This window comes from Chiroxiphia lanceolata, chromosome 9, assembly GCF_009829145.1.
Source record: "Chiroxiphia lanceolata isolate bChiLan1 chromosome 9, bChiLan1.pri, whole genome shotgun sequence".
Lineage (NCBI taxonomy): Eukaryota > Metazoa > Chordata > Aves > Passeriformes > Pipridae > Chiroxiphia > Chiroxiphia lanceolata.
This window is the reverse complement of record NC_045645.1, coordinates 28,278,829-28,303,203: the sequence shown is the minus strand read 5'-3', so window position 1 is coordinate 28,303,203 and position 24,375 is coordinate 28,278,829. Positions and strand designations below refer to the sequence as shown.

Genomic DNA, 24,375 nt, shown 5'->3' with positions numbered 1-24,375 from the left:
ATGTATGTCCCTTCTCTACCCAAAACCTTGCATCTGAGAACAGCCAGACTTTTGCATCTTATCTGCCTTTAAATCCCAAAAGACTTCCACGTGTTTTTAAGTTTTAAGATTGAAAATGGAAAGGAGGACCAGTGATTTGCATTTTTGGGTGAGCTTGAGCAAAAACCTATTGTTGGTGACTCTGTGGGGAGAGGTTTGCTTCTATCCTGGTGATTCCTCACCCTAAAAGGGATATATCCTCATCTGTCTGCTTCAAGGGGATGCTGTTGAGCTTAATTCCTGAGTATCAGTGAGTGTTTGAAAGGGAGCTATTTTTTCCCACCAAAAGCTCTTTCCTGATGTTGCCGTATTTTTCAGCTCTTCTCCTGATGGTGAGTGAAAATTATCCCAGAGTTAATACCTGCACTACCTGAACTTCAACTTGCGATGTTGGCTACGTCCACACGCAAATCGTGTTGCACCAAGAACCTTCCAGCCTCTTTGGAAATGAGGGAATTGAGTTATTTAAAGCAATTGGGCCCCTGCTTTGTGCTGTGTAATGATACTTTACAGTGAGGAGCATTTAAAACTTTGGGGCCAAGTTCTGCAGTTCCCCGCTGCCCAGAGCTGCCTTTGATTCCAGCGAGGGTTTTGTACAAGGGAAAACGTCATAATTGAGCCCTTAATCAGCATTTCTTTTACTGCTGGGGCTTGAATGCTCTTGAAAAGAGGCTCCACATACAATTGAAGCTATACTTATGGCTAAATGGTGTAGAAATTATGAATATAGATGAAATACTTGATGTACGATTTTTGTCGCCGCGCGCAGAAAATATGCGATATTTAGGGCAACGCTTTTATCCGTCTTTTCTGGCACAATTTCTACCTGTTCATCACTGCCATTAAAATTCCGTGGCAGGAATTAGCCGTGCGTGTGACTCGGGGATGTTGAAGGTTGTTGTCTGAGAGCTGGCAGCTGCTCGGTTTGATCCAGGCAGCTCTGGGGAGCTTGGTGTAGAGAGCAGGGGAGAGGAAGAGGAGGAGGAGGAAGGGTCACGGCAAAGGAGACGGAAGGGAAAGAGAGGGGGCGACAGCAAGAGGCTGGAAGGTTTATTTCTTTATAAGCTTGTCTCTGGATTTTGGAGGGGAAATTTCTTTGAGGACATGTATGTCAAAACTACTGGGGAAGTGCAGGCTGGCAGTGTTTGGGGTGTCTGATGTGCAGCAAGCAAATGGCAAACACAGGCTGGGTATTTTGGGAAGGGGGTAATTGGAAGCTGATTTAGGATCTGCTAGCTTGGTGCTTTGGGTGCACCCCGCGATGCCATGAGTGCAGCAGCGGTACCTTGGGAATGAAGCTGATCTCCCAGCCATCGAAGGGGAAGGAGAAGGGCTCCCACTGCACCTCTGCTGTCGTCTCTGTGATGGTCTTGAACTTCAGCCCCTGCGGCGTGGCGAGGTCTGGAAGGGAGCAGGGGTAGGGGTGGTGAGCAGAGTGGGATGGGTGTGTGGGTGCTGCCAGTCCCCACCCTGCTCCCTGTGGGTATTTTGTTATCAGGGCAACAAAAATGGGGAACCTTTTGGTAGCTGTTAGCAAAGTTCCTTTGTCCCCCCTCCAGGTGGGTTGGATGGAAAAGGGGGAAATGCCTGGGCTGCTGGACACTGAAGCATCCCACTACACTATCGTGTGAACAGAGTGGATGATGGGATTGCAAAGGGGTTTTGGAAAGGTCTGGATAGTTTCTGTTTTCCCCCTGCCCTCTTGTATCCTTACTTAGTTTCCTAGGATCCTTTCTGGAGATTGCCATTACGGCTTGATACTCTTGTTTTCCTCTGTGCGTCGCAGTCCTGGTGAGGACTGTGTAACTCCTGATGCACAGCAGCATCCCCTCTTGCTGCACTATTGCCCCCCATATTCTGGGGGCTTCAATCAAGCACTGAAATTTTTTTTTTGGTTTTTAGATATTCAGATTTTCATCTAGGCTCTTTCTGAAGAGGGTGGACACATTTCCCCCTTTCCTGTAACCCCATACAGCCATAAATAGGGATAAAAATATCCCCAGGGGTTTTTTTTTGTTTCTTTGGGGTTTTTGTTTGTTTGTTTTTGGTGGAGTTTTTTTAAGACTCAAGTTTCTGCTGCTAGAAGGTTTTTATGGAAGCAACAAGTGCAGTAGGATACTTACTGGTCATCACCCTGGAGGTAACAGGGATGCTCAAGACATCGCTGATGACTGCGTAGATGCTGACATTGTAGGCAACACCAGGCTCCAGATCCGTGATGGTGATGCTGCTCCAGTCCCCAGGCACCCGCTGCTGGAGCTGGGTGCCCCCTGGCACCGCTGGCTGGTACGACACCACGTACTCGCTGGTTGCCCCGGCGCTGTCCCACGCCAGCTCCACGGAGCTGTCGCTGATCCCTGTCACTCGCAGGTTTTCAGGAGGAGCCACTGGTGGGAAGGGCAGAGAGGGAGGAAAGTGTCAGGCTCTGCGTGGCTTATCCTTGCACGTGGCTGTGTGGGAGGGTGTGTGGGTCTGCTGGTGGGACACGGGCTCTGGGCTGGGGGTTACGTGTTCTCTGTGGGTGTGTGAACAGCTACAGCAAGGTAAAGGCTCAGGAGAACCTGACTGCAGCCGCAGTTGCACCAGGGGTTTAGCCCCCAGTTTGGGATGAACCTCGCTGGCTTTTTGCTTGCCTCCCAGACATTTAACTGCCCTGCCTCTGGAGACAGAGACAACAGGGAGGCGCTCAGACTGCGGGGCCTGAGTGTGTCCTACGTGATGTGCTCTGCTGGGTACGGGTTTCTCCCAGGCTTCGTGGCGCTCCTATGGGACTCTGGGCACCCTGAAACCCTCGCTTGTACACTCACGCCTGGCTCTCCCCGTGCATGCCCCCACTACCTGCTGAGCAGTCCTGCCCTTCGTAGCCTTCCTCGCAGACGCAGAGCCCGTCCCTGCAGACCCCGCGGCCGCTGCAGGCGTTGGGGCAGTGCAGCCACCCGCAGTCCTCGCCGGCGAAGCCCTCCTGGCACACACACGTGCCGTTCACGCAGTACCCCCGCCCCGAGCAGTCGCGGGGGCACCGCAGCTGCGAACAGTCCTCGCCGGTGAAACCCTCCTCACAGACACACTCTCCGTCCACGCAGAGCCCGCGGGAGCCGCAGCCGGCGGGGCAGCGGAGCTGGGAGCAGTCCTCGCCCCCGTAGTCGTTGTCGCAGATGCACTGGCCCTCCAGGCACACGCCGCGGCTGGAGCAGCCCCGCGGGCAGAGCGGCTCGGAGCAGTTGCTGCCCGCCCAGCCCTCCATGCACACGCAGCTGCACGACTCCAGGCTGAAGTTCCCGTGGCCGCTGCACTGCGGGATGTAATCCAGCTGCCCTGCAAGGATGCAGGACCGAGGGTCAGAGCCCACCGCGGGGGAGGTGGAGAAAGGTCAGTGCTGGTCTCAGGTCAGCCCTTTGATGGGCTGGGGAAGGGAGGGGAGGTGCGAGGCAAGCAGGGGAGGCAAGTCCTTCCTTTATTTGAGCACACCCAACTCTGGGAGCTGGCGGCTGCAGGGCTGGAAGGGGCAGAATTGGTGATACAGGGTCGTGGTGGGGTTTGGGTAGATCTCCAGGAGGTTATCTTTCCCTAGGGAGCAGCAGCTTCCATAACTATGGCTGCCATCAGCCTCGTTGCGATGCGAGTGCTCCCTTTGGTTTCTCTTCAACTCAGCACTCAGTTGATAGGAACATCCCTAACCCTCTTCCTGGAAAAAAAAGCCTTCCCTGGCCAAACCCTCTGTGCCAGCCATGGCTCCTCTGGTCTCATCTCCCCTTTTTTACAGGCAAGAGATCCTGGTCTGCTCACTCTCTCTCCCATGAGAAGCAGATATGTGCCCAAAGACATGATCTTCATCCCTGGTTGAGACAGAGCTGTTGGCTTTGCACGAAGTGTCAGGGGTTTGGGCATGCTGGGGTTGTGGGAAAGCAGGGAAACCAGATGGACACCATGGCCACCACTGCTAATGTCCCCTCTTTACCTGGCAGCCTTGTACAGGATGCTCTGGAGTGAGGAGGGGTGCATAGGGACCAAGGCACCTGTCACTGATATTGCCAATGCTCCCCTGTTTTCCCCCCAAACAGGGACCAATTGCTCCAGCTTAGGGTTTGTCCCAACCAGGCTAATTTTTCCTTGCTGATTTTTAGCACTTTTCTTCCTTATGTGAACTGAGTAAGAACAGTGATTCCTCCAACCCGTGGGAAACCTCTGCATCAGGAAGAACCCGAAGTCCCAGGACTCTTTGTCCCCCATATAAATTTTCCATCCTAACTGACTCATCCAAGCAGCTCCTCCTATGTGGGGTGAGCAGATGCACTTTTATAAGAGGCTCAGTTGCATGCTGTGCCAGACAGACCCCTTTGGGTTACTTTGCAGGACAATTCCCATCCAAACTGCAAGTACTGGGAATGCCAATCAGGATCTGCTCAGATCTCAGCCTCTAGTTAAGTTATCAAGGGGAGAGAGGATGCTTGTAAGTAAGTGTGCTGGAGGAAAGAGGCTTTCCTCGGGGAAGTGCTTCAGGCAGTGGGGTAGGGATCCTGATCTCCTTTGCAGTGCAGTGAATTGAAAGCAACTCCGGTAAAAATAAATGAAATTACTCCAGTTTTAGCTCGGCGCATCTGCGATGGGAGTGGAGACTCCACCGAGCAATGAATGTTTAATGGAGCTGTCTGCCTGTTTGCAAGTAACCCAAATAGGCCCATCAGAGTTTCAAATGAATTCCGGAAAAACAGGTTTTTCCCATAGCATTTCCTACATGATTTTAACCCTCACTTTGCACACACCAGTGTTTTCTGGTTTAATTGTTAATGCAGTTGCTGACTTTCACGTTGAGGGGAGATGTGAGCTGAACCCAGAGCTGGGAATGCATTGACTTCCACTGGCTGTGCTGGAGATTCCAGCCCCAGCCACCCTGCTGCATGGCCATTCTGGTTTCTCCCTCCCCGACCCACACACCCTTGGTTAACCTGAGTGTGGGTTGCACCCATTTCATCTTAGTGTGTTCTACACATAGAGGAATTGGGGTACCACCAGAAAAGTCACACTAATAGCTGCAAAACTTAAAAAAAACCAGTAGGCACCGGGGGGGAAAGGGTTACTTTAAATTTCTCTTCCTCCCTGTTGTTCTTGGTGTGAGAAGCAGTTTCCCCCTGGAAAGATGCCCTGTGTGTTTGTCTCTTTTGGTGTTTTCTTCCCTGCAAGGATCCCTGGCGTGGCTCGAGCAGGGCTGTGCTGCATTTGGGATGGATGGCCTTAGGGACAGCCCCTCTTCCTCAAGACATAAGGAAAACTATCAGTTTGCTGGCTCCTGTGCCATTGAAATGCAGCTTCTAGCCCAAACCTTCCCTAACCCATCTCATTTCAGCTCCCTGCCTGCTTCCCTGGCTCTGCAGGGCAGCTTAGGTGAAACAAGGGGATGTCTTTGACTCTAATGGGGGCTCTTGGAGAGCTTCACAAAAGCACATATTTTTATTCGGATGAAATATCCTGTTGATGGTTTTACGCCTTTTTTATAGGTTTTGTTTGCATCTTTCGTGGCAAGAGGAGCTCTTCTCTGTATTTTTTATTCCTTTTTTTTTTTTTTTAAATCAGCTTTTCAGATGCAATCGCTCCTCCTACAGAGAAGATGAAGGGGTTTATTGCCAACTCCCATGGTGCTGCCTTCAGCCCAGGGACAGCTTAGGAGAGCAGCAGCTCTGTCTCTGCTCCCTGTCCCACGAGCAGTGGCTGATGTCTAACAGCGTCTGAGGGACTGCAGGGTTGGGAAATCCCCCTGCTCCCACCTCACCAGCTGCAGTTTTATCCATCATGGGACTTTAACTTTGGCTGTTACGCAGGGAGCGGGGCATCCCAACTCAAGTGACCAGATCCCCTCCCGGGGGTTCTCCTGCCCTAGAGGACCTGAGCCAAGCTTTTCCACTAAAGCAGAGCCCCATCATGGGTGAACCTCCATCACCACTCTGAGTGGTTTTGTATTTCTCTCTCCTGCCTCTTGCTCGAGCCCTCAGCCCCCAGCAAGAGCGAACAGGATGTCATTACTACCTGTGGCTGCATTTTCTTGGCAGCAATTGGAGGTGCATTGGTCCCGGAGGATGGAGACCTCCCTCTCCAGCATCTCAATCCTGCTCAGCAGCTCCTGCAGGGACGGGAGGGAGGTGGAGCACTTGCAGGCCTGCTTGGGCATGTTTATCCTGTGGGTGAAGGTGACCTGGCTCTCGCTGTCGGAGGTCTGCTCCGTGTACTCCGCCAGCCGGTCGTCTTCTGAACTCACCTCCTCGCCCGAAGACTTGAACATGGATGAGCAGCAGCTGTCCAGCGGGATGTTGATGTTGTAGATGTGGTGGAAGACCATGGGCTGCTCTTTGATGGGTGGGCTGCAGTTGGCAAGGCCACCCGCCTCATCCACCGCTGTCCTCTCGGCCGGCTCTGTTGTCGCCTCCAGCCGGCACTCAAAAGGCTTGAGGACAGCGCCCAGCAGGAGCAAGTTGAAGCTGATGAGCACATTCCTCAGGACTGGGTTTTCACTATCAGTCCCCATTTTCCCGGGAGAGGAAACAGCCTTCTAAGCCAGCCTTGGTCAGCTGAGAGCGGGGAGGACCTGGGGACACAGAAGGAAAAGAGCAAGGTTGGTGTTAGCCCTGAAACTCTGCTCAGCACAGAGAGGCAAGTCCTTCTGGGCAGTTGTCCAGACACATGTGGGGTTCACTCGACCCCCACGCAGTCCTGCTCTCTTTGGTGGAGCCTAAACAACCCATGGCTTGGGGGGGGGAGACCCTGTCATAGCCCTTGAACAGTGACAAAGACAGATTCTTGTTGCTATTACTTTTTGATTCAGGAAACAGTTAATCTGGTACTAACGAAGCACCAAATACTCTGCTCGAGGCCACTCACCACTCTGACTTTGCCCTTATCTGCCAGTGCCATAATCTCGAGCAATTGCCATCCCTTACTCCTAATGGCTCTCCTGATCTGTAGCTCCTCTCTGGCTCCCCAGGGAACAGCCCTGCCTTCTCCCTTCCCCTACTGCTGAATGACAATATTTGTTTCCTGATTTCTCTCCTACTATACCACTGCTACTCCGGAAAACATCACTATTCAGCCACCTCACAGCATTTGCAGGGTTATCATCCCATATTACTGCAATGTTTCTGCTGCACTTTTCTTCTTGGCTCCCTGCTTAATACCTGCTTCTCGTGATCAGGCACTTGGGACTCCTTTGGTAGGCTCTCTTTTTTTTTTCCCTAGTTTTAGGAGAAGCAAGAAAAATGGAAATAACTCTGCAGTGGAGTGGCTCTGGTAGAAGACAGCAAGAAGGAGGGCACCGGACATGACAGCGGGAAGGAGTGAGAGGGGTGGGATCAGTGCTCCGTTAAGTGGCAACTCAGGGCTGCACACTCACACTGGCTCCCTCAAATCCTCCTCTGCCCTCTGGGCTCTCCGGTGGCTCCTGGGTGGCCCTGGCTGAGCCACGGAGAGACTTCTTGTCCCGGCGTAATAGGGTGGCTGTGACAGAGAACGGCACAGGGACTAATTAGCGCCGGCTGCCTCTGATTGACTCGTTCCAAGCTGACTACCCACTCCTTGGCCTCTCACTCGGCTTTTTGTGTGTGCTCGCAGTGGAAGTAATTGTGGCCATGAGCCAGCTGTGCCGAGCCGGGCCAGAGCTTCAAAGCAAGACTCCTTGCAGCATTACAGGAACAGCTTAGACGTGGGGAAATGGAATCCTTCCCCTCTCCGCTCTTCGGATCCAGCCTGGCTCAACAGAGGCGCCAGAGCCTGTCTGCGAGCACAACTGCACGGGGGGAGAAGGGTCCTGTGTGGATGCAGGAAGGAGGGAGAGGGGGATAGGCAGGTAAATAAAGCGGAGCTGAGCAGATACACGGCGGAGATCGCTCGTTAATGACAGCGATCGGCTTGGGTAGTTAACGACTCTGTAACCCATAGAGTGAAAGCCATTCATTTTCTGGTAGGAGCTGGCAGGCTCATCGATCCGAGTCTCCTTATCGGTACATCCATCACAGCTGCCCAGCTCTCGACTCTGAGAGGCAAATCCCGGCACCCCCCTCCAGTCCCTCGGACAGGGCGTGAAGCTGTGGGAAAGGTGGCATCCCTGTGGGATGATGCTAGGGAGCTTTCTCTTTTTTATTATCGTTAGAAAAAGGATCAGGGAATGGAAAAAGAAAAAAAAAAAAAAAAGGAAAGAAAAAGTAATCCTGCATTGATTAGGTGCTGGATCAGGCTTAGTGCCGCTGGTCAGGCTCTTTGTTGTGAAATAGTGGAAAGTCACCACGGTTTGGGGTGACTCCGGCTCAAACCAGGTCCTGCAGGAATCCAGGTCCAGGAATCCACAGGTCCTGCAGGGCAGGTGGATGCTCCTTGGTGTCCTTCAGCCCGGAGCAGACCATTTGAGCCATACATCCCTATTAATCCTCAACTTCCTCCTGGAGGCTTGGGCTGACAGCTCTGAAGCCCTGCTGAATTTGTGGATGCATTCCCAGGGTCTGTCATCTCCATTCCCTGTCTGGTCCTGCTCATCTCCTGCTCCTCCTGTCAGTGATTTGCTTTTCCCCGAAGGAGCCATCATGCTGAGCTCAGCCAAGGTGGGTTAGTGCAGGGGGTGGGCTGGCAGAGCTCCCGAGCTGTGTGCACGCTCTGACAGCTCAGGACTTGTCTGCCTGGGAAGAGAAGTTGCATGAACAGTCCTCCTTTGGGTTCCTCGTTTCCATGTGCCTCCTGGAGCTTCCCAGACCGGCTCACGCTGCAGTGACAGAACCATTAGAAACCCTTGACTGAGTGAATAGATCCAGGACTATATATTTTTTTCCCTCCTCATATGATGAATAGAAGCCAATTTCTGTGGTCGTTTCAACCCAGGGTAGGACGGTTGACCTCCGGTTGCCTCTGGCACAGCACAAGCTTCTGGCTGCTGCTTTATTTTACCAGAACTGGTTACACTTGGTTTGCTTTGCTTTATTTTTTTTTTTCTCCTCCAGTCCCCCAGAAACATGGGTGTTTGAATTAAAGTTCAAATTAAAGAGTTATGACAGTTAATTATGAAGTTTGGCAGGCACTGGGCTCTCAGCTCCAAAGCATTTCAACTTTGGGGAGCTGTGAAAGAATCAATCTGCTGCAGTTTCTGTGTGGTGCTCAATAAAAACCACAGACAATATAAAACTGAGGAAAATATTTGAGTGTTTTGCCAAACACATTCCACAGCAAAGCGCTCCCTTTCCCTCCCCAGTGGCCTCCCTCCATCCAGGATTTGTGTCTAATGGGCCAGCGAAGGAAGAAATAGAAAAACCCTATTAAGTCCACAGTGCATCCACGCTAATTATATATTTTCAGCTATTTTTACATTTTGCTGATGGGCTGTATCTGTGTGAGCAGCTCAGTGCTGGGAATGCAAAAGGGAACCTGTGTGTGGTGATGCTTGGAGCAGCTGTGCTGAGAAAGTCATTAATGGTGTGGCAGCAGTCTGGGGGGGGGCAAAATCCCCCCAAAATGCAGCGCTGTGTCCCCCAGCAGCATCTGCAGCCCCGTTTTTATTACTTAGCAATATGAACGTAGCAAATGCAAACTGTGCCCCAGGGGCTGCTGCAGGATGGGTGCAGAGACATCAGATCTGCACAGTGGGATCATGGCAGTGGTGTTATCTCTGGCATTTTTGTGGGGAAAATGTAATTTTTGGATGGTCCAGCAATACTTCTATTTTCATGCCAGTTTTGGTCAATTGCTTTGGTTAAAAAAAAAAAAAAAAAAAAATGAAAACATTTGTTTCTTCAGCCAGATATTGTGTATTAAAATGTCTTCGAAGTTACTAAAGATGTGAAAATGAAGTGAACATTTTGTTTTGGGTGAGAAACCTTTTAATCTACCCAGAGCACATAGAGACGTATGTGTATATATTCCTATTTATATGCATTTATTGCATTACCTTTTCCTGAACACCAGATAAACCCCAAGCCCTGCTTTTTGATGCAGATGACAGACTGGACAATCAGATGTATCTGGAGTTCAGCCCTGCTCTCACCCTTGATGCTGACCAACAAACCATCAAGATATGGAGTTTGCTGCCCAATTCCTCGGCACAGCAGGAGCAGGCAGGTATTTGCTAACACCCAGCAGTCCCTGAGCCGTGCCCAGGCTGGCTGATTGGAGCTGTGATGTGTTCCCTGACGGAGCTCAGCTGGCAGGAGCCAGACCTCTGTGATGGATTTGCTCCCGCTGCTGCTAATGGTGGGAGCGAGCCCAGGGGACGGTGGTGCGGGAAGCCCCCGAGTGTATAAGGTGGACTTCTCTCTTGAAAAGTGTGTTGGAGGTTTCCCATATTCCAAAAAAAAACCCAAAAAACCCTGATGGATGGTTTTCAAGGCTCCTAAAACCACCCTGGAGATACCCAAGTGCTCAGTGCAGATGATGCCTGCTCCATGTGAGGGTGAGATGCAGCTCGTGCCGCTTTCCTCCTGGGCTCGTGGGGAAGGAAATTCAGCTCCACGGTGTCCCTGGTTGGCTTCCCAGCCACACACTTTCCATTCCAAGGTGATCAGACAGCTGGGTGGCTGGAGTGGATTGCACTGCAAGCTCTGAAGCCCAACTCTGGAGCTTTTCAGGATCTCCAAAAAGAGGCTGCAGTACTCGCTGGTTCAGGGGCAACTCACAGCTCCCGTCCCTCAGCCTCATTATTAGATCAATGTTGAAATGGCTCCTGGGTGCCACAGTCCTCCAGCCATGGCAGGTGGGGATGTGCCCACGGGGAAGCACGTGTTGTCAAGCACTGGCAGCCAGGGAAGTGGTGAGTCCCCATCCCTGGAGGGATTTAAAAAATATGTAGATGTGGCATCTTGAGGCCATGGTTTAGTGGTGAGCATGGCAGTGCTGGGGGAAAGGTTAGACCTCGATCTTTGAGGTCTTTTCCAACCTGAACGATTCTAGGATTCTCTGGTGCATGCCTTGCTTTTGCTTTGCTTTGTGATTCAGCAAGAAACTCTTGTGACTTTTCCCATCTCACTGGAAAGAATTTGCTTTGCATCAGCTGCTAACGGAGAAATAGCGGAAATAATTGGGTCAGCTCCTCAGCAGCTTGAGACTGCTGCAAATTTGGTGTCCCGAGACTGGTCTGCACCAGTAGGACCTTCCTGAGCAGATGTAGAGATGCAGCGTGTCCTGCAGACCCCCCCCTGCAGCTTTCTGAGGGGATAAAACACTGGCTCCCAGTTATTACTGATCTACTGATGTGTAGTTTATCTGTTTGAAAGTAGTTTATCTGTTTTCATTGCAGTAGTTCCCTTGGCTTCGTGGCAGAGCAAAGGTCTTTGCTATGTGCAAGCAAACAGAGCCCTCTCCCCGATCAACTCCTTCTGCACCCTCTGCTTAGTTGCAATCCTCATCGCTGCTCTGAACACAGCCTATTGCAGGATTTTGGGGGAATTAAAGGAGATGGAAAGCTTAGAGGAGCAAAGCATCCCCCATGACACTGGTTACTTGAAGGCCAGACCCTGTGGACTCATGGCGCCAGAGCTGAGGACCAACAGGGATACCTGCACCATGCTGGAGAAACAACTGAGTCATTCCATGCTGTCACCAAGCAGCCTTCGGAGAGGGAATGATTTTCACCCTGCTGACTGATCACATGTTTAAGGATGAAATACTCTGTTGCTTTTACCAGTGTTCCCTAACTATATGTGGAGGAAGAAATCTATAGTTCCCCCCAACTGACTGCGAATGCTGCCAGCTTAATAACTCACACAAGCCTCTGTCGTTGCAGCCTACGTTCTGTCTTGCTTTCATTACATATTCTTTTATTGCATTGCCATGGAATGTATCAATAGCCTCTATGAACTCCCACAGGAAAGCAGGCAGCAGCTTAGCACAAAGGTTTTGGGGGAATCTCCTTTCATTTTCCCATTAACAGGTGAAGCCTGGATCTGGCGTGTCTTGCTTCATGTCACCTCATTCAGCTGCTGCCTCCCACCCACTCCCCTGTAAAGTCTGGCAATCACTGAGTTAAGTCTCATATTAGCAAGGGTGCCAGCTCTAATCTGAGCCCATTCCAGCATTTTACTGAGCAAATCGTGGTGCTGACTGTCTGCATTTATATATATATATTTGCAGGTACGTTATCAGCTCCCCCTTCAAAGCAACTGTGCTCAACCACACATCACAAAAACCCGTGTGCTTAGTGCAGAATTCACTCACGTGATGGGCTTGCAAAGGTGGGCACCTAATTTTGCACTGAAAGCCAAGGTGGACACCTGATTTCGTAATGGAAGCCATGAGCAGTGAGCTTGGGCATGGCCTGGCTGCTGCCTGCACCTCTTTGGCCCCAGTGCTCTGTGGGCAATGCTGGGATGCAGCACATCACAGCTCATGTTCAGACACTTGCCTCCATCCTCTAATGCCAATATAAAGGCCCACGGTGTTCAGTGTTCTGGAGGAGGGTGTCCTGCTCCCTTCTGGGTCCATATGTGACACCCTGGGCTGGTGATGCCTGAACTCCCAGCTCCTGATGGCGGTTTCTGGCTACTAAAACTGAGCTGTTCCATCCCTCCTTATGTGATCTGAGTTGTGGCAGGTGAGTATTTGGTAGCCTGGCCCCTTAAGCACTAGGATTTGATATCTGTTGGAGATGGCCTCTGCTGCCCTGCTGCCAGGACAGCCCCGTCCTCCGGGAGTCCCTGCCCCTGAAAAGTCATCACATTCTGCACTTCACACCATGTATTTATTCACACTCAGCTATGAAATAAATCCCCCCTCAGCAGGCCTGCATGTTGCAGAAGGGTTTATTTCATCCTTACATGGTGTCTCTGGGAGTTAGAGCAGTTTTACCAGGGAGAGCTGGGGGCAGAGGCTGGGATATCTCCTGCTTCTGCTCTCACTGGCAACCCCATTTGCCACTAAGGATGCTCCTCCCCTGTGCCTGGGGAGGGATTAAATTTCTAAAGAAAGATTTTGGGATGGGGCCAGACCTTTCCAAGATGCTGCCCTTCAGTGCTAAAGCTCTGCACTGTGTTTCCAAGCCCTATGATGGCCACTTTCCCTGCCCTGGTGGCTCCCAGAGCTCCACCTGAGATGCTCGGAAGCCGTAAAGGAGAAATTAACTGTAATTATGGAGCATTGCAGGGCATAAATATCCTCTAAATCCTCTTTAATTACGTGGTAGCACTTAATTACATGGCAACTAGAATGTAAGCACAAAAATAAATATGATTTCAGTTTTATCTTCAGCAGGAGCACTGATAATTAATTTTGGAGGGTACTGTAGGACCTGCACGGTGTGGACTGTGCTAAAACAGTATTGCAGCAGTGCTGCTGCCCTGGACGGACAAACCTCCCTTCTTCTCTCTCCCCAACAGCCACGACTTTATCACACCTTCCCATTCCCCCCTCGGCATCATGCCTCTGTCTGTATGTCTGTCTAATCACAGGCAGGGACTTGTGGATGTCAGGGTAAGGCAGGACCGCTCAGTGCCATATCCACTGATCCTCCTGCCCGGAGAAAACCAGGCGTGAGAGCCTCCAGGGTTCACTCATCCCACCCCAATTACGCTGTGACCCCACAGCCCGTAAGCAGCCGGCAGGATCGGGATCACTCTCAGCCGTGGGCACGAGGCTTTTCTGCCCCGTTTGCTCCCAGCACTCAGCCCAGGCACCGGCAGCAAGTCCTCACGCTCGTCTGGCTGGTGCTGGGCTGTCATGTTGCATTAGAGTCGGCGAGTCAACCCAGACCTCCTCGGGGCCGAGCCGAGGAGGATGCAAACAGCCCGGCCTGGGATGTTCCGCCACCAAAATGCTGCCTCCCGTCACCCCCAGCACACGTGGAGCACGAGGCTTGAGGAGGAGGAGGGAGGGTGCGAGGAAGTGCAAAGTCACGTTGAAGAAATTGGATGCACCTTAAGCTCTGTCACCCCGTATAATCACCCCGACCACGTTTAGATGGGTAACAGTGCTGTGGGCCAGCAGAGGAAAATCACTGCCACTACCCTGGCTTTTTTTCCAACCCATAATTAGTATATTGCAGCATTTTTGCCTGGGAACCCTGAGCAGAAGCACCCAGGAACTCAGTTTGCTTTCTGTAAAAGCAGAACCAGCTGCTGAAGTCAAATGAGCACAATTTTTTTTAACTCGCTTTCTGGTTTGCTGTGTCATTTATACCCTGACACAGAGTTAGGGGGGTGGAAAAGAAACGCTCATCTGGTGAGTTTTTGCATTAATTTTTCCCCCCAGATGTGTAATTTTACACCACAGAGATGAAGCAGAGCTGATGTGATCAGGGTTGTGCGTGCTGTGACTTTCCCCCACCTGCTTTATAACCCCCCATGCTGGAAACAAATCAGATTTTCCTTCTTTTCTAATATAGTGCTCAAACTAAACAGCACGTTACGGCTGATTTACACACATATGCAACCTGGCAGGTAGTAGCAGTGTTTGCGCTGTTTGAACCCTCCAATAATTGATATTTTCTACTTGCTTTACCAGTGTTATTTCCCTGGAATATTCAGAGCAGCAGCAAATACTCGTGGAACAGATTTGAGGCTGGAGCAAAGCTGCCACGGTGGAGCTGGCTGTTGTTAGAGGGTGATTTTCCCTGGGCGAAGCTTGTCCCAGGTCATTTTTGGGGACCTGCAGTTGCTCCTGGAGAGGGGAACAGCCTTGGGTCAGTGACCTCAAGGAGCCTGCAAAGATTTTCTATCATGTCCCATTGAAAAGAGAGCATCCAAAGAGAGCATGAGGGAGCCAGAGCAGAGAAATGAATCGTAGTCCTGCTGCAGAGACTTCATTTGATAAATAATGTATATAGAGTTTGCAGTAATAACTGCTTTTTTCCAACCCTGGCAGCCGGGCTGGGTTTGACACATCCAGGATGTATTCCTCCTTCCAGGTGGTGAGACAGGCTCTGTTGTGTCAGACAGGTTAATCTAGGGCTTTTCTCGTTGCTGATGAGCCACCTGTGTGTGTGTGTGGAGGGGAGGCAGCATTCCCGGGCACCGCAGGAGGAGAGAGATGCACTGGGGGTGCAGGGTTTAGGAAATCTCCTGAGATTAACACAAGCCATGGACATATGGATGAGAGGGGAGGTATAGCCCTGGGTCTGCACGTGGGTATCATCATTCCCCACACCAGGATGCTGCTCCCTGACCTGCCTGCCAGACTTGGTTCAGTCTGATGCTGGAGATGTGGCTTCCCCGGACCGAGTCCCTCATCCCTTCCTAAAAATCTCTTTTTTTAGCTTCAAGCATGCCTCCCAAAGAGCACATGGCTTTGCCCACAGGTGAGCTTCCACAGGAAAGATGGGACCTTGGAAGTGACCAGCTAGATCACCCCTGGTTATCCTTGCAAGTGCTAGAGCAAGGATTATCCTTTGGAATCCCACGCTGCTGTTACAACAGCCTGAAGTATTCCCGTCACTTTCCATTCCCAGTTTTCCATCCCTTTTGACCCTAACAGCCACCACAGTGGGGCAACCCAACCTCTTCTGACCTCTCCAGACATGGAGATGGTAAAATGGGAGCTGAAAGTGGGCCTCTTTAGGAAGCCAAAAAATGGGGAGAGAAATATCCTCCTGCCTCTCTCCATTTCTGGGCTCCTGAAGAAGGGTGAGGGGGGATAGGGGAGGAGAGAGGAGGACTGTGACCACCCCTGAGCCTTGGAGACCCTGGTGACTCAAAGATCTCCTAACCTGTCCAGCCCCAGGTAATGAGAGAGGCTCACAGGTGTAGGACAGAGCTGGTCTGGGCTTTTAGGATGGGGATCCTGCACAATAAGTCATGCTGGGGTGGGTGCAGGCAGTCCAAATCTCAAATTTCCTTAGGTTATGCTTTCCTGCCAGCTGGGATAGCCTCCGTGGGCACATCTGGGGCTGAGGAGCTGGCTGGGTGCCTGCACGGACCCGCCAGTGCCACGAGAGGAATATAAAAGGGCTTTAATCAAGGCACACCAGAGATAACACTCCTTAGTCATTTTTATTGCAGGCCTCGAAGGCTTCGACTGGAGCCATCTGGTTAAAAAGAGATCTGCTTCTGTTGGACTTCGGTGGAAAACCTGGGCTACCATGTCAGTGAAGGTAAGTGGGAAAACCCATCTCTCTCCCCGTTTTACACCCCTGTGGAAGAACTGGAAACAGCCTCAGTGCTTTTACTGCACGGATAAACAAGAAGGGAAAACAGCTCTAGTCAACGTGGGCTCGCACCAGCTGAAGATCTGAGTCAGGTTGGGGTTTTGTTGCCCTATAATAGACAAGTACCTCACTAAGGAGTGGATATAAATGTGTAACATGATTTCATTGAGCCTGGAGCCGGTGTGGGGCGTGGCAGCCTGGAAGCCAGCCCACTGCTTTGCCGTGTTTTTTTCAGTGACAGCTTGGTTTTGCTCACTTTAGTTCTGCCACTAGTATTGTAAGTGCTGGGGTTAGACAGTTCACGAGCAAGCACTTAAAATCAATTTTAAGGCTGTTTTTATGCTGAAGAACTGCATGGGGATGTAAGGCTCGGGATGAAGGAGACCCCTTCAGTCCTGTGACAGTGATCTGATATAACCCCTGTCATGAATGGGTCAATATTCATCTTTGAATTGACTCTTAGGATTGACTGCAGTGGTCCCCAGAGTCCCAGAAGGCTGGCTCAGCACCTCGTATTTCTGACTGACTTATAACTCCTAAGCCAAAATTAACCAGACTCAGTTAAAACACACTTTCCTGCCCTGCCTTTGCTGCCCCCCCTTCACTTCTGATCAAAGCTATAGATAAATAATGATAGATAACATGCAGTGGCCGTCTGAGCAGGGCTTGCTGAACTGAGAAACGAGATTGTTTGGGCAGCAATTGCAGCACTGTGGGAAGACAGGAAACAGCCAGAAATACTTGCAGAGTTGTAGAGCAGTGATTTGAAATTGAGGAATTACTGGCTGCATCTTATTCCTGCAGAAAGTGAGGAGCAAATGCCCCTTGATGCCTGCTGGGAGCAGGACAGTCCTGTCAAATTAGGCAAACTCACCCTGCTAATTAAGGTGGACTTGGACTGCTTCCCACACACCTGAAACAGAACAAATGGGAGAGTGCTCAGAGAGTTTTCATCCAGAAGCACCTGGACCAGGTCGGTCATGAGGTCCAACACGGTCAAGAGCAAGGTCCTGTGCCTGGGTTGGGGCAACCCCTGGTATCAACACAAGCTATTAAAATGCTCATGAGAAAGGAAAACAGAAGCCCAGTGAGAGACCCCTCAGACATGTGCTTGGCTGGATGGGTGACAGGGACAACTCCACTGCCCAAACTGTGGAAAATAATTAATTGTACAGCCTGGGCTGAAATTTGTGTGGGTTCTCTTACTATCTTGGCTGGCCTTGCCCACACCTAATGTGGTGTTTGGCTGGTCTCTAGGAGATACAACTGAGCTGTGATGTCTCTGATATCTCATCTGCTTTTAGAAGTGCAGTAAGCTGAGAAAAATGTCCTTTCAACACAAACCTTGGCTGGAAGATCAATAGCAGCTTCACATGTATTTTTGTCCAGTATTCAGTTTTGTAGGGTTTTGGAGGGGGAAAAAAACCTGTTACTTTTTGTGCAGCACATGGATTTGAGGAGGAGCTCTGCTGTCAGATTCTGGGCTTTTATCACAAATTGCCTCCCCAACCCAAGCCACTGGGGCTAAAACCACATAGCCAGGGGCAGGCAGTGAGCCAGGACTGCCTGTACTTTTCCCAGACCTTCTCCTGCCCAAGGAGATGGACATCCTAAAGCCAGTTGGTGTTTAGCCTCTGGTGTCCTGCTGTGCCTCACAGAGGGGCTTTCACTCATTACTGCTTGTGCAGTGCCACAGGATGTTCCAACAGAAGATTTTCTGATTGCAAGCCATTATAATAATTTTTGTATATGATTATGTTTCCTGGCAGGGGATCCAGTCTGCCAGGCACACGCCTGCTCTGGAGAAAACAAAAAAACCCAGTTATTTTGAAATTCCACCTTCTTCACCCTGGGCTTCTCCTTTCTGAAGCTGCTGCAGCTGTGGCAGGTGAGATGGGTGATTGGAGGGGTGGTACCAGCCACAGCTAATTGGGCTGGTGGATCAACTCCTTTGAGCCCACGTGGCTCTGTCCATTTCTGTGCTCATTTATTTCAGCTGAGATCAGGCCAGGAGTGGGGGGTTTGTGGTAGAGGGTTTTATGATGCTCTGGACAGGCAGGAGATGTGGGTAAGAAGGAGAAGAAAGGGAGCTGGGTGTTTTTGAGAGGAGCATCCCAAGTTTGATGTGGTGCCCATGGGAAGTTGCCTTTGATACTGAGCAGAAGAAGTGCTCAGCAGTGCTACTTCTGTCTTGTTCCAGGGTGTGCATTAACATGCTGCTGGCCTGCTGCCTTCCTGGGAGTCTTGGAGGAGGAAATCCATCAATCTGCTGTGACCTGGATTCCTGTGCTCTGGAGTTCAGGTGTGCTGCTCGTGTTGATTTTCTGCCGTGTCTCATTTTCCACAATGCTGTGCCCTGTGCCCTCTTCTGTATCTCACATTTATATAAAATACCAGCATATATATATGTGTTCCATTTTTCTGATGTGTGGTGGGCCCCTGGCCTATGTAAAGCTGGCATGGTAGAAGGGACATAGCAGTTAATCATAAGGAAAGTTCCATATTTGGAGAAGATTCAAGTCTTGTCTTAAATCTTCGCACCCTGAGAAGAATGACATTTAAAATCCAACATCCAGCCTTAAGCTCCTCACAGCTGCCTGTCAAGCCTGGATGGGAGAAGGCAGGGTGGGAAGGTCTCATCACATTACCTGTCTCCCCACTACATGTTTCCCTATAAGTGGTTTTGAGGGGCACTTGGTTCGTGCCAGGACTTCATGGTGTGCCCAGCTGTTGCTCTGCCTCTGAGCTGCTTTTGTATCTCCTCTGAGCTGTTCCTGCAGCTCTGAGCATGCCACTGCCTGTCACCAGCTTTTCTGCCCCTCCTGGGTGACCTGAGAGCCTTTCTACCCCTCAAACAGGGGTGCTTTGGAGCATACAGAGTTTGACATGGTCTAAACAAAATTTGGAGGAACAGTTGAATGCAGTGAGATGCTTTTTGTTTGCCAAACTCAGGAGGAACAACTGTCAAGAGGAAACAGGGCTGTGCCCAGAGCAAATTAGGCAAATACAATCCTCATGGCCTGGGGCTTCTTCTGGGTGTTGTGCCTGGATTATTGCCCTGGGAAATGGTGAGTGTGGCTGTTAAAGCTGGAAGGGGGATCTTGTTCCAGCTGGAATCAGTGCATCTGGATGGGGAGAAACTCCTGGACACTGAGAACAGGGAACTGCTTCCCCTGAGCTGCCATGTTCCCTCTCCTAATTTAAAACCCAGTCAGCAGCTCAACAGAACTCTGTTTTTCTTTGCTGGATATCATGTTTTGCATCTTCACTATGCTTAAACCACAGGATAATACTTCTGTACATGACTATAAACCTGATAGAGCCCCCACTGAAGCACCTGCCTTTCCAAGGAGCTTAAGTACTATTTTTGGAAAAGCACTCCAGTGACCTTTGGATTCCTGTGGAGCTCTTGAGTATGTGTGACCTGAGGCTTTGGTGGTATGAATCCAATTCTGAAAAAGCCTGGAAATTGATTTATGGCTGTGTGAGATGCAGGAAGGCTATGGAGACACGGGAGAGATGATGGCTTGTTATCTAGAAGGGCTTCAACATTGGACCATATCCATGGGTCCACCCGTGGTGGGTCCATCCATCCCATAGCAGACATGGTCACGGTCTCACCGGGCACTTTCCACCACAGGAAAGTGCAAATTCACGTTGAGCTAAGGTTAAATATAAGGGGTTTTGCTACTTTTTGAAGAGCCCAAAATGTTGAAGTGAAAAGTGTTGATGCCAATGGAATCCATCCATCCAACACTTGTGGTGGCTCTGCTGTGTTCACACAGCTCCAGCTCTTGGCTTCAGGTCTGTAGTTCTGGTCTTGTTAGCACAGGATTTTCATACAACCATAGAATGGTTTGGCTTGGAAGGGACCTTAAAGCTCATCTAATCCAACCCCCAGCCATGGGCAGGGATACTTTCCACTAGATCAGGTTGCTCTAAGCCCTGTCCACGCCTGACCTTGAATGTTTCCAGGGATGGAGCAGCCAGAGCTTCTCTGGGCCACCTGTGCCTCACCACCCTTATTGGAAAATAAAAAAAGTCTTCCTTATATCTAATCAAAGTTGGGGTTTTTTGGGGGGGGATAAGTGATGGAAACTTGCCTGCATTTCATGTCAGCCTTCCTTGGCATGTTAAAAATTATTTTTTTTATTTGCTGTGACAGCGGGAGCTTAAATCAAATCTTAAATAGCCACTAAAGTGTATTAGTTGTGGAAGTCCCTGCTTCCCGGGGCTGGGAGGCAGTACCATGGCTGCTGGAAGGGACCACCACATATTGCCAAATGCACAGAAAAATAGGACCTGAGACAAAGTAAGACATTGAGGGAGCAAATCTGCTCTGAGCAGCAGGTCTGTGAGCCCTGTGAGTGCTGTCAGTGGCAGTGGAGCATCCTGTGGGCACCGTTCCAGCTCCTGGCTCTGGTCCAGGTCTGCCTACTGGAGTAATGTGTTAGTTGGTGAAGGCAAATTGAGGCGTATCAAAACAGCTCACAAACTTGTATGCAGTTAAACTTTGTTTGGCTTTAGTTGAAAAATGGCCTTGAAGCCTGAATGTTTATTTTAAAGGAAATCTCTCAAGCCACGTTTCGGTATAACTTGGTTTTCCTTGGTTTGCACTAAGGGGAGAGAAGAGAAATTACTTCAAAGCCAAATTCTAGTGGGCCTTGGTGCCCTGCTGCCAAAACTGGCTGGAGAGCTGATGTTCAGAAAGCAGAGTGACCTTTGCAGAGAGCCAGATGCTGCCTGTGAGCTGAGCTTGCCAGGGGAGAATAAATTACCAAATATACTGCTCTGGAGAGTGCGACGGAGCCTGCAAGGAGGCAGTGCCAGCACAAAAGCTGAGGGATGTGGGTGAGGATTTACAGTGTCGTGATCACAGCACTATGCACCAGCTACCTGAGGCTTGGTATGGCCTTTTGGGTGCTTCCTTTGCTTCGTTTTTCTTTCCTCCCTAAAAAGGAGGGAGGGAGATGGCATCAGTGGGAGCTCCCTCTCTGCTGTGGGAGGCAGATGCTGCTGCAGCTGCACACCCAGCATGAGTGTCTAGAGCTGTGCTTCCAACCTCCTGAGCTTTGCCATCTCCTCTCCCCTCAGTCCCAATGTCCCCTGGGGGGGACTCTGGGACAGAGTTGAGGCTAAGAATACCTTTTTCCTTTCTAATTTTATTTTTAGACCCAGCCCTGATGGTGCAGCATCAGAGCTGCTGCTGCCCGAAGGCTGACTCAGACTGGGCTGATGCCCAGGTGAAAGAGCTCATGACTCCACTCCTGGTGTTTGTCTGCCATGGGGAATGATGTCACAGCCCTGGGCTCATCAGCAGGCTTTGGAGAGGACACCCCCTTCCCTGGCTGTGCATAGGGTACATCCTGGTGGGGACAGGCGCTCTGCAGTCCCTGTGAATCACTCATTCTGCACTAGGTGGGGGGAAATCACATTCCCTGAAGGCAGGGGTGGCCAAGGGCAGCAAGGATGCCCTGACTGCACCAAAACCAGCTTCTGTGGTGTCTCCACTCGGCTCAGACCCAGCACCTGCACCCCTGACACCCCTGCTTGGGGCTGTAGGGTGGTCATGCTGATGGTGGGAGGGTGTCAGGACCTTGCTGCAGCGTCTATTCTATGTTCCTAAGTGAGGAGGCTGCCAAGGAGCATCCCTTGGAGGAGAGGGTGTGTGGGGGTGACTGGGGGGGCTGCTCAGTTTAAATCTGACCAAGCAGCTCCAAGATAGAGATGTCAAACCCAGTAGCCAAGTGTCCCCCCCAACATGTGCCATCACACTGTCCCCTGTGAGAAGACCTGCGAAGCTGCAGGACCTGGACAAGGTAGCCTGTTCTCTACAGGACTCCTCTCTGGATCAGAGAACCCCTTTTCTCTTCCTCCTCCAAGCCTTTAATCCTAAGGGCTGGTTTGACTCCTTTTTTTGTCAGGGATACCAGTAAGTTTTTGCCCATTTCTTACTGACTGGGTGTTTTATAAAAAAAGTTGTATCTCTCACTACTTGGACACCACAGCAATGGCTGTGAAAACCCTTCTGTTAGTTTGTCTGGGAAACCCTGGACTGGAAACTGTTCGCTTGGGTTCAGCCCAAAGCTGGGCCCCAGAGAGACCCACAAGCTCCTTGGCTGTGACATACCTGATTTCTATTCCAAACTGAATGACCATGGATGCCAAGACTGGAGAGTCCAACTCTCCAATCCTTATTTAAACTAAGAATTAAGAAGAAACCATAACTTTGGGAAATGTATCTTGAGTTATGTTTCCTGGCTTTTTTTACCCCCTTGAAAGCAATAGAGCTTAATAGAAAATGGCTTTCTTGCAGGTTTTTGTGGATCATGCTCTATGAAAGGGCAAGAATAATTCTCCCATAAGAAAACCTGCATTCAGTGGTTAAAAGCACTATAAGAAAGAGCATCTTGAGCTATTAAATCCTGCAGGTTTCAGGGTAACTCCATTGGCTGCATTGCTATTACATCTCGTAGGATTTTCCCACAGGGTACATACAGTTTCTCAGGGAGCTTGAACCATGTATACCAACACTCAGGCATCTACAAAATCCAAAAGAACATAATTTCTTCTCCTACATGATGGGGATTTTATGTCCCTTCAGCAGCAGGAGCTGGTCCCATTGCTGCAGACACTCCAGTGCCTCTGGGTCCCAGCACAGCACCTCACCCACAAGCCTTGCACCCAGGCACACAAACCTGCCCCTCCTGGGTTACCTCGAGCCTGGAGGGGCTTTGGTTGATGCCTGGAGGCTCTGAAGACAAAAGAATTTAGTGAAAAGTAGGTGGCAGAGAGCAATAGCAGAGTCCAGCCTTTACTCTGTGGGGTTTCCCTTAGCTAGGAAGGGAAGTCCTGCTCCGAGTTTCTCTCTGGCAGCCAGCATCAGGTCAGCCTCACTTTTTCCCGCCCCCAGCCTTTGCTTTTGTTCTTTGTCTCTGTCTTGCCATCCCTAAAGGGCAATCACAGCCACTCATGCACAGGCTGGGGGGAGAGCCCTCAGCCCTGGGTGTTGCTCAGTGTGGAGGAGTTTGCTGCAGCACTCAGGGGCCAGCTGAGCAGAGAGCTCTGTGGGAAAGCAGGCTCCAAACAGCTTAACTGCTTTATCCCAGGGTGGATGGACAAGGCATTGATCCCTTCCAGCTCTCTGTCCCGGTGCCTTCCCACGAACTACCATAGATTTTGCATTTTTTTTCTCCTCTGCTCTGGCTTCTTTCATGTTTTTCTCCTGTATCAGGCAGTGTAAGCAGCTCTATTTCAAAATAACCAGCAAATATCCTGATCCCCTGAAATCCTTGTGAAAACTCCTGCTGTTCCCTGTACTAGAGATAAGGGACATCTTCCCTACAAACCTCCCAAGCAGTATGTGAAAGCCAACTGTTATGGTTTCTCTTCGGGGCTCCATTGCCTTCCTTGATTTCTATTGCATGACAGCGCTCACAAAGCTCCCAACTTGTTATTTATCAGGGCTGGAGCCTCTGGTGATGACAAAAATGGGAGGTTTTTCTGCAAACTTCCCCAGGCAGCCACAGCTGGTTAGTCAGTAAGGGCTCTGTGCACGAGTTCATCCTGAAGTCGAGCAGAGCTTCTCTTCCAGTTTCCCTTCCTATCCTTCACCCTCGTCCTGTTTTCCCTCTGGGAGACCTGTTGTAGTGTATTTTTTTTTTTATTCCCCCTGTATCTAGGAGAGTTTGATTTGGCAACCATCCAGGAGGGAAAGGACTTGCAATTGCTTTGTCCTTTGGTGAGTTGGGTTATTGTGACTTCATGGTTTGCTGTTGAGAAAGCGATTAAGAGGAAAAAGTCCCACCTATGACTGAAAATGGACTTCTCGTTATAAAAACATCCCTGGGTTATCTCTGAGGCTGGTGCAATCTCCTGCATTCTTCCTTTTTCATTTTTTCCCCCACCTTTAGTATTTATTTTGTTTTAGCTCTTCTGTTTATTTCCCAGGTCCTTTGCATTTGAAGGCTACTTCTTCTCCCCTTCTGCTTGGACACGTGCAGATGGTACTTTGAACCCCTTAAACCCTGTGTGCTGGAAACGCTTGGATACTTCCAGAGGCAGAATCCAAAGGTTTTGGAGAGCTCTGGGGTAAATGAGCTGAGAGGTGGCTGGTGCAGATGGGTTGGGGACCAGCAGAGCCAGAGACACTTTATATTTATGGGGTGTCCCCACTGGTTGGGATCCCCTTGATAAGGAAAGATCATGCCAACAGGCTGTCAAAGTAAGGAGGTGCCACATAT

General features: G+C 50.4%; 1 protein-coding gene across 1 annotated transcript in view; it reads right to left on the bottom strand.

The window, feature by feature from the left end:
- Window positions 1-6,556, bottom strand: part of TNR (tenascin R) — a 32,595-nt gene extending 26,039 nt beyond the window's left edge. The window contains exons 1-4 of the mRNA XM_032696522.1: window positions 6,061-6,556; window positions 2,878-3,354; window positions 2,163-2,426; window positions 1,325-1,440 (exon numbers count right to left, since the gene is read on the bottom strand). Of these exons, the coding sequence (XP_032552413.1) occupies window positions 1,325-1,440; window positions 2,163-2,426; window positions 2,878-3,354; window positions 6,061-6,556 (1,353 nt within the window). The remainder of the gene's footprint in view (window positions 1-1,324; window positions 1,441-2,162; window positions 2,427-2,877; window positions 3,355-6,060) is intronic.
- Window positions 6,557-24,375: the final 17,819 nt, after the last annotated feature.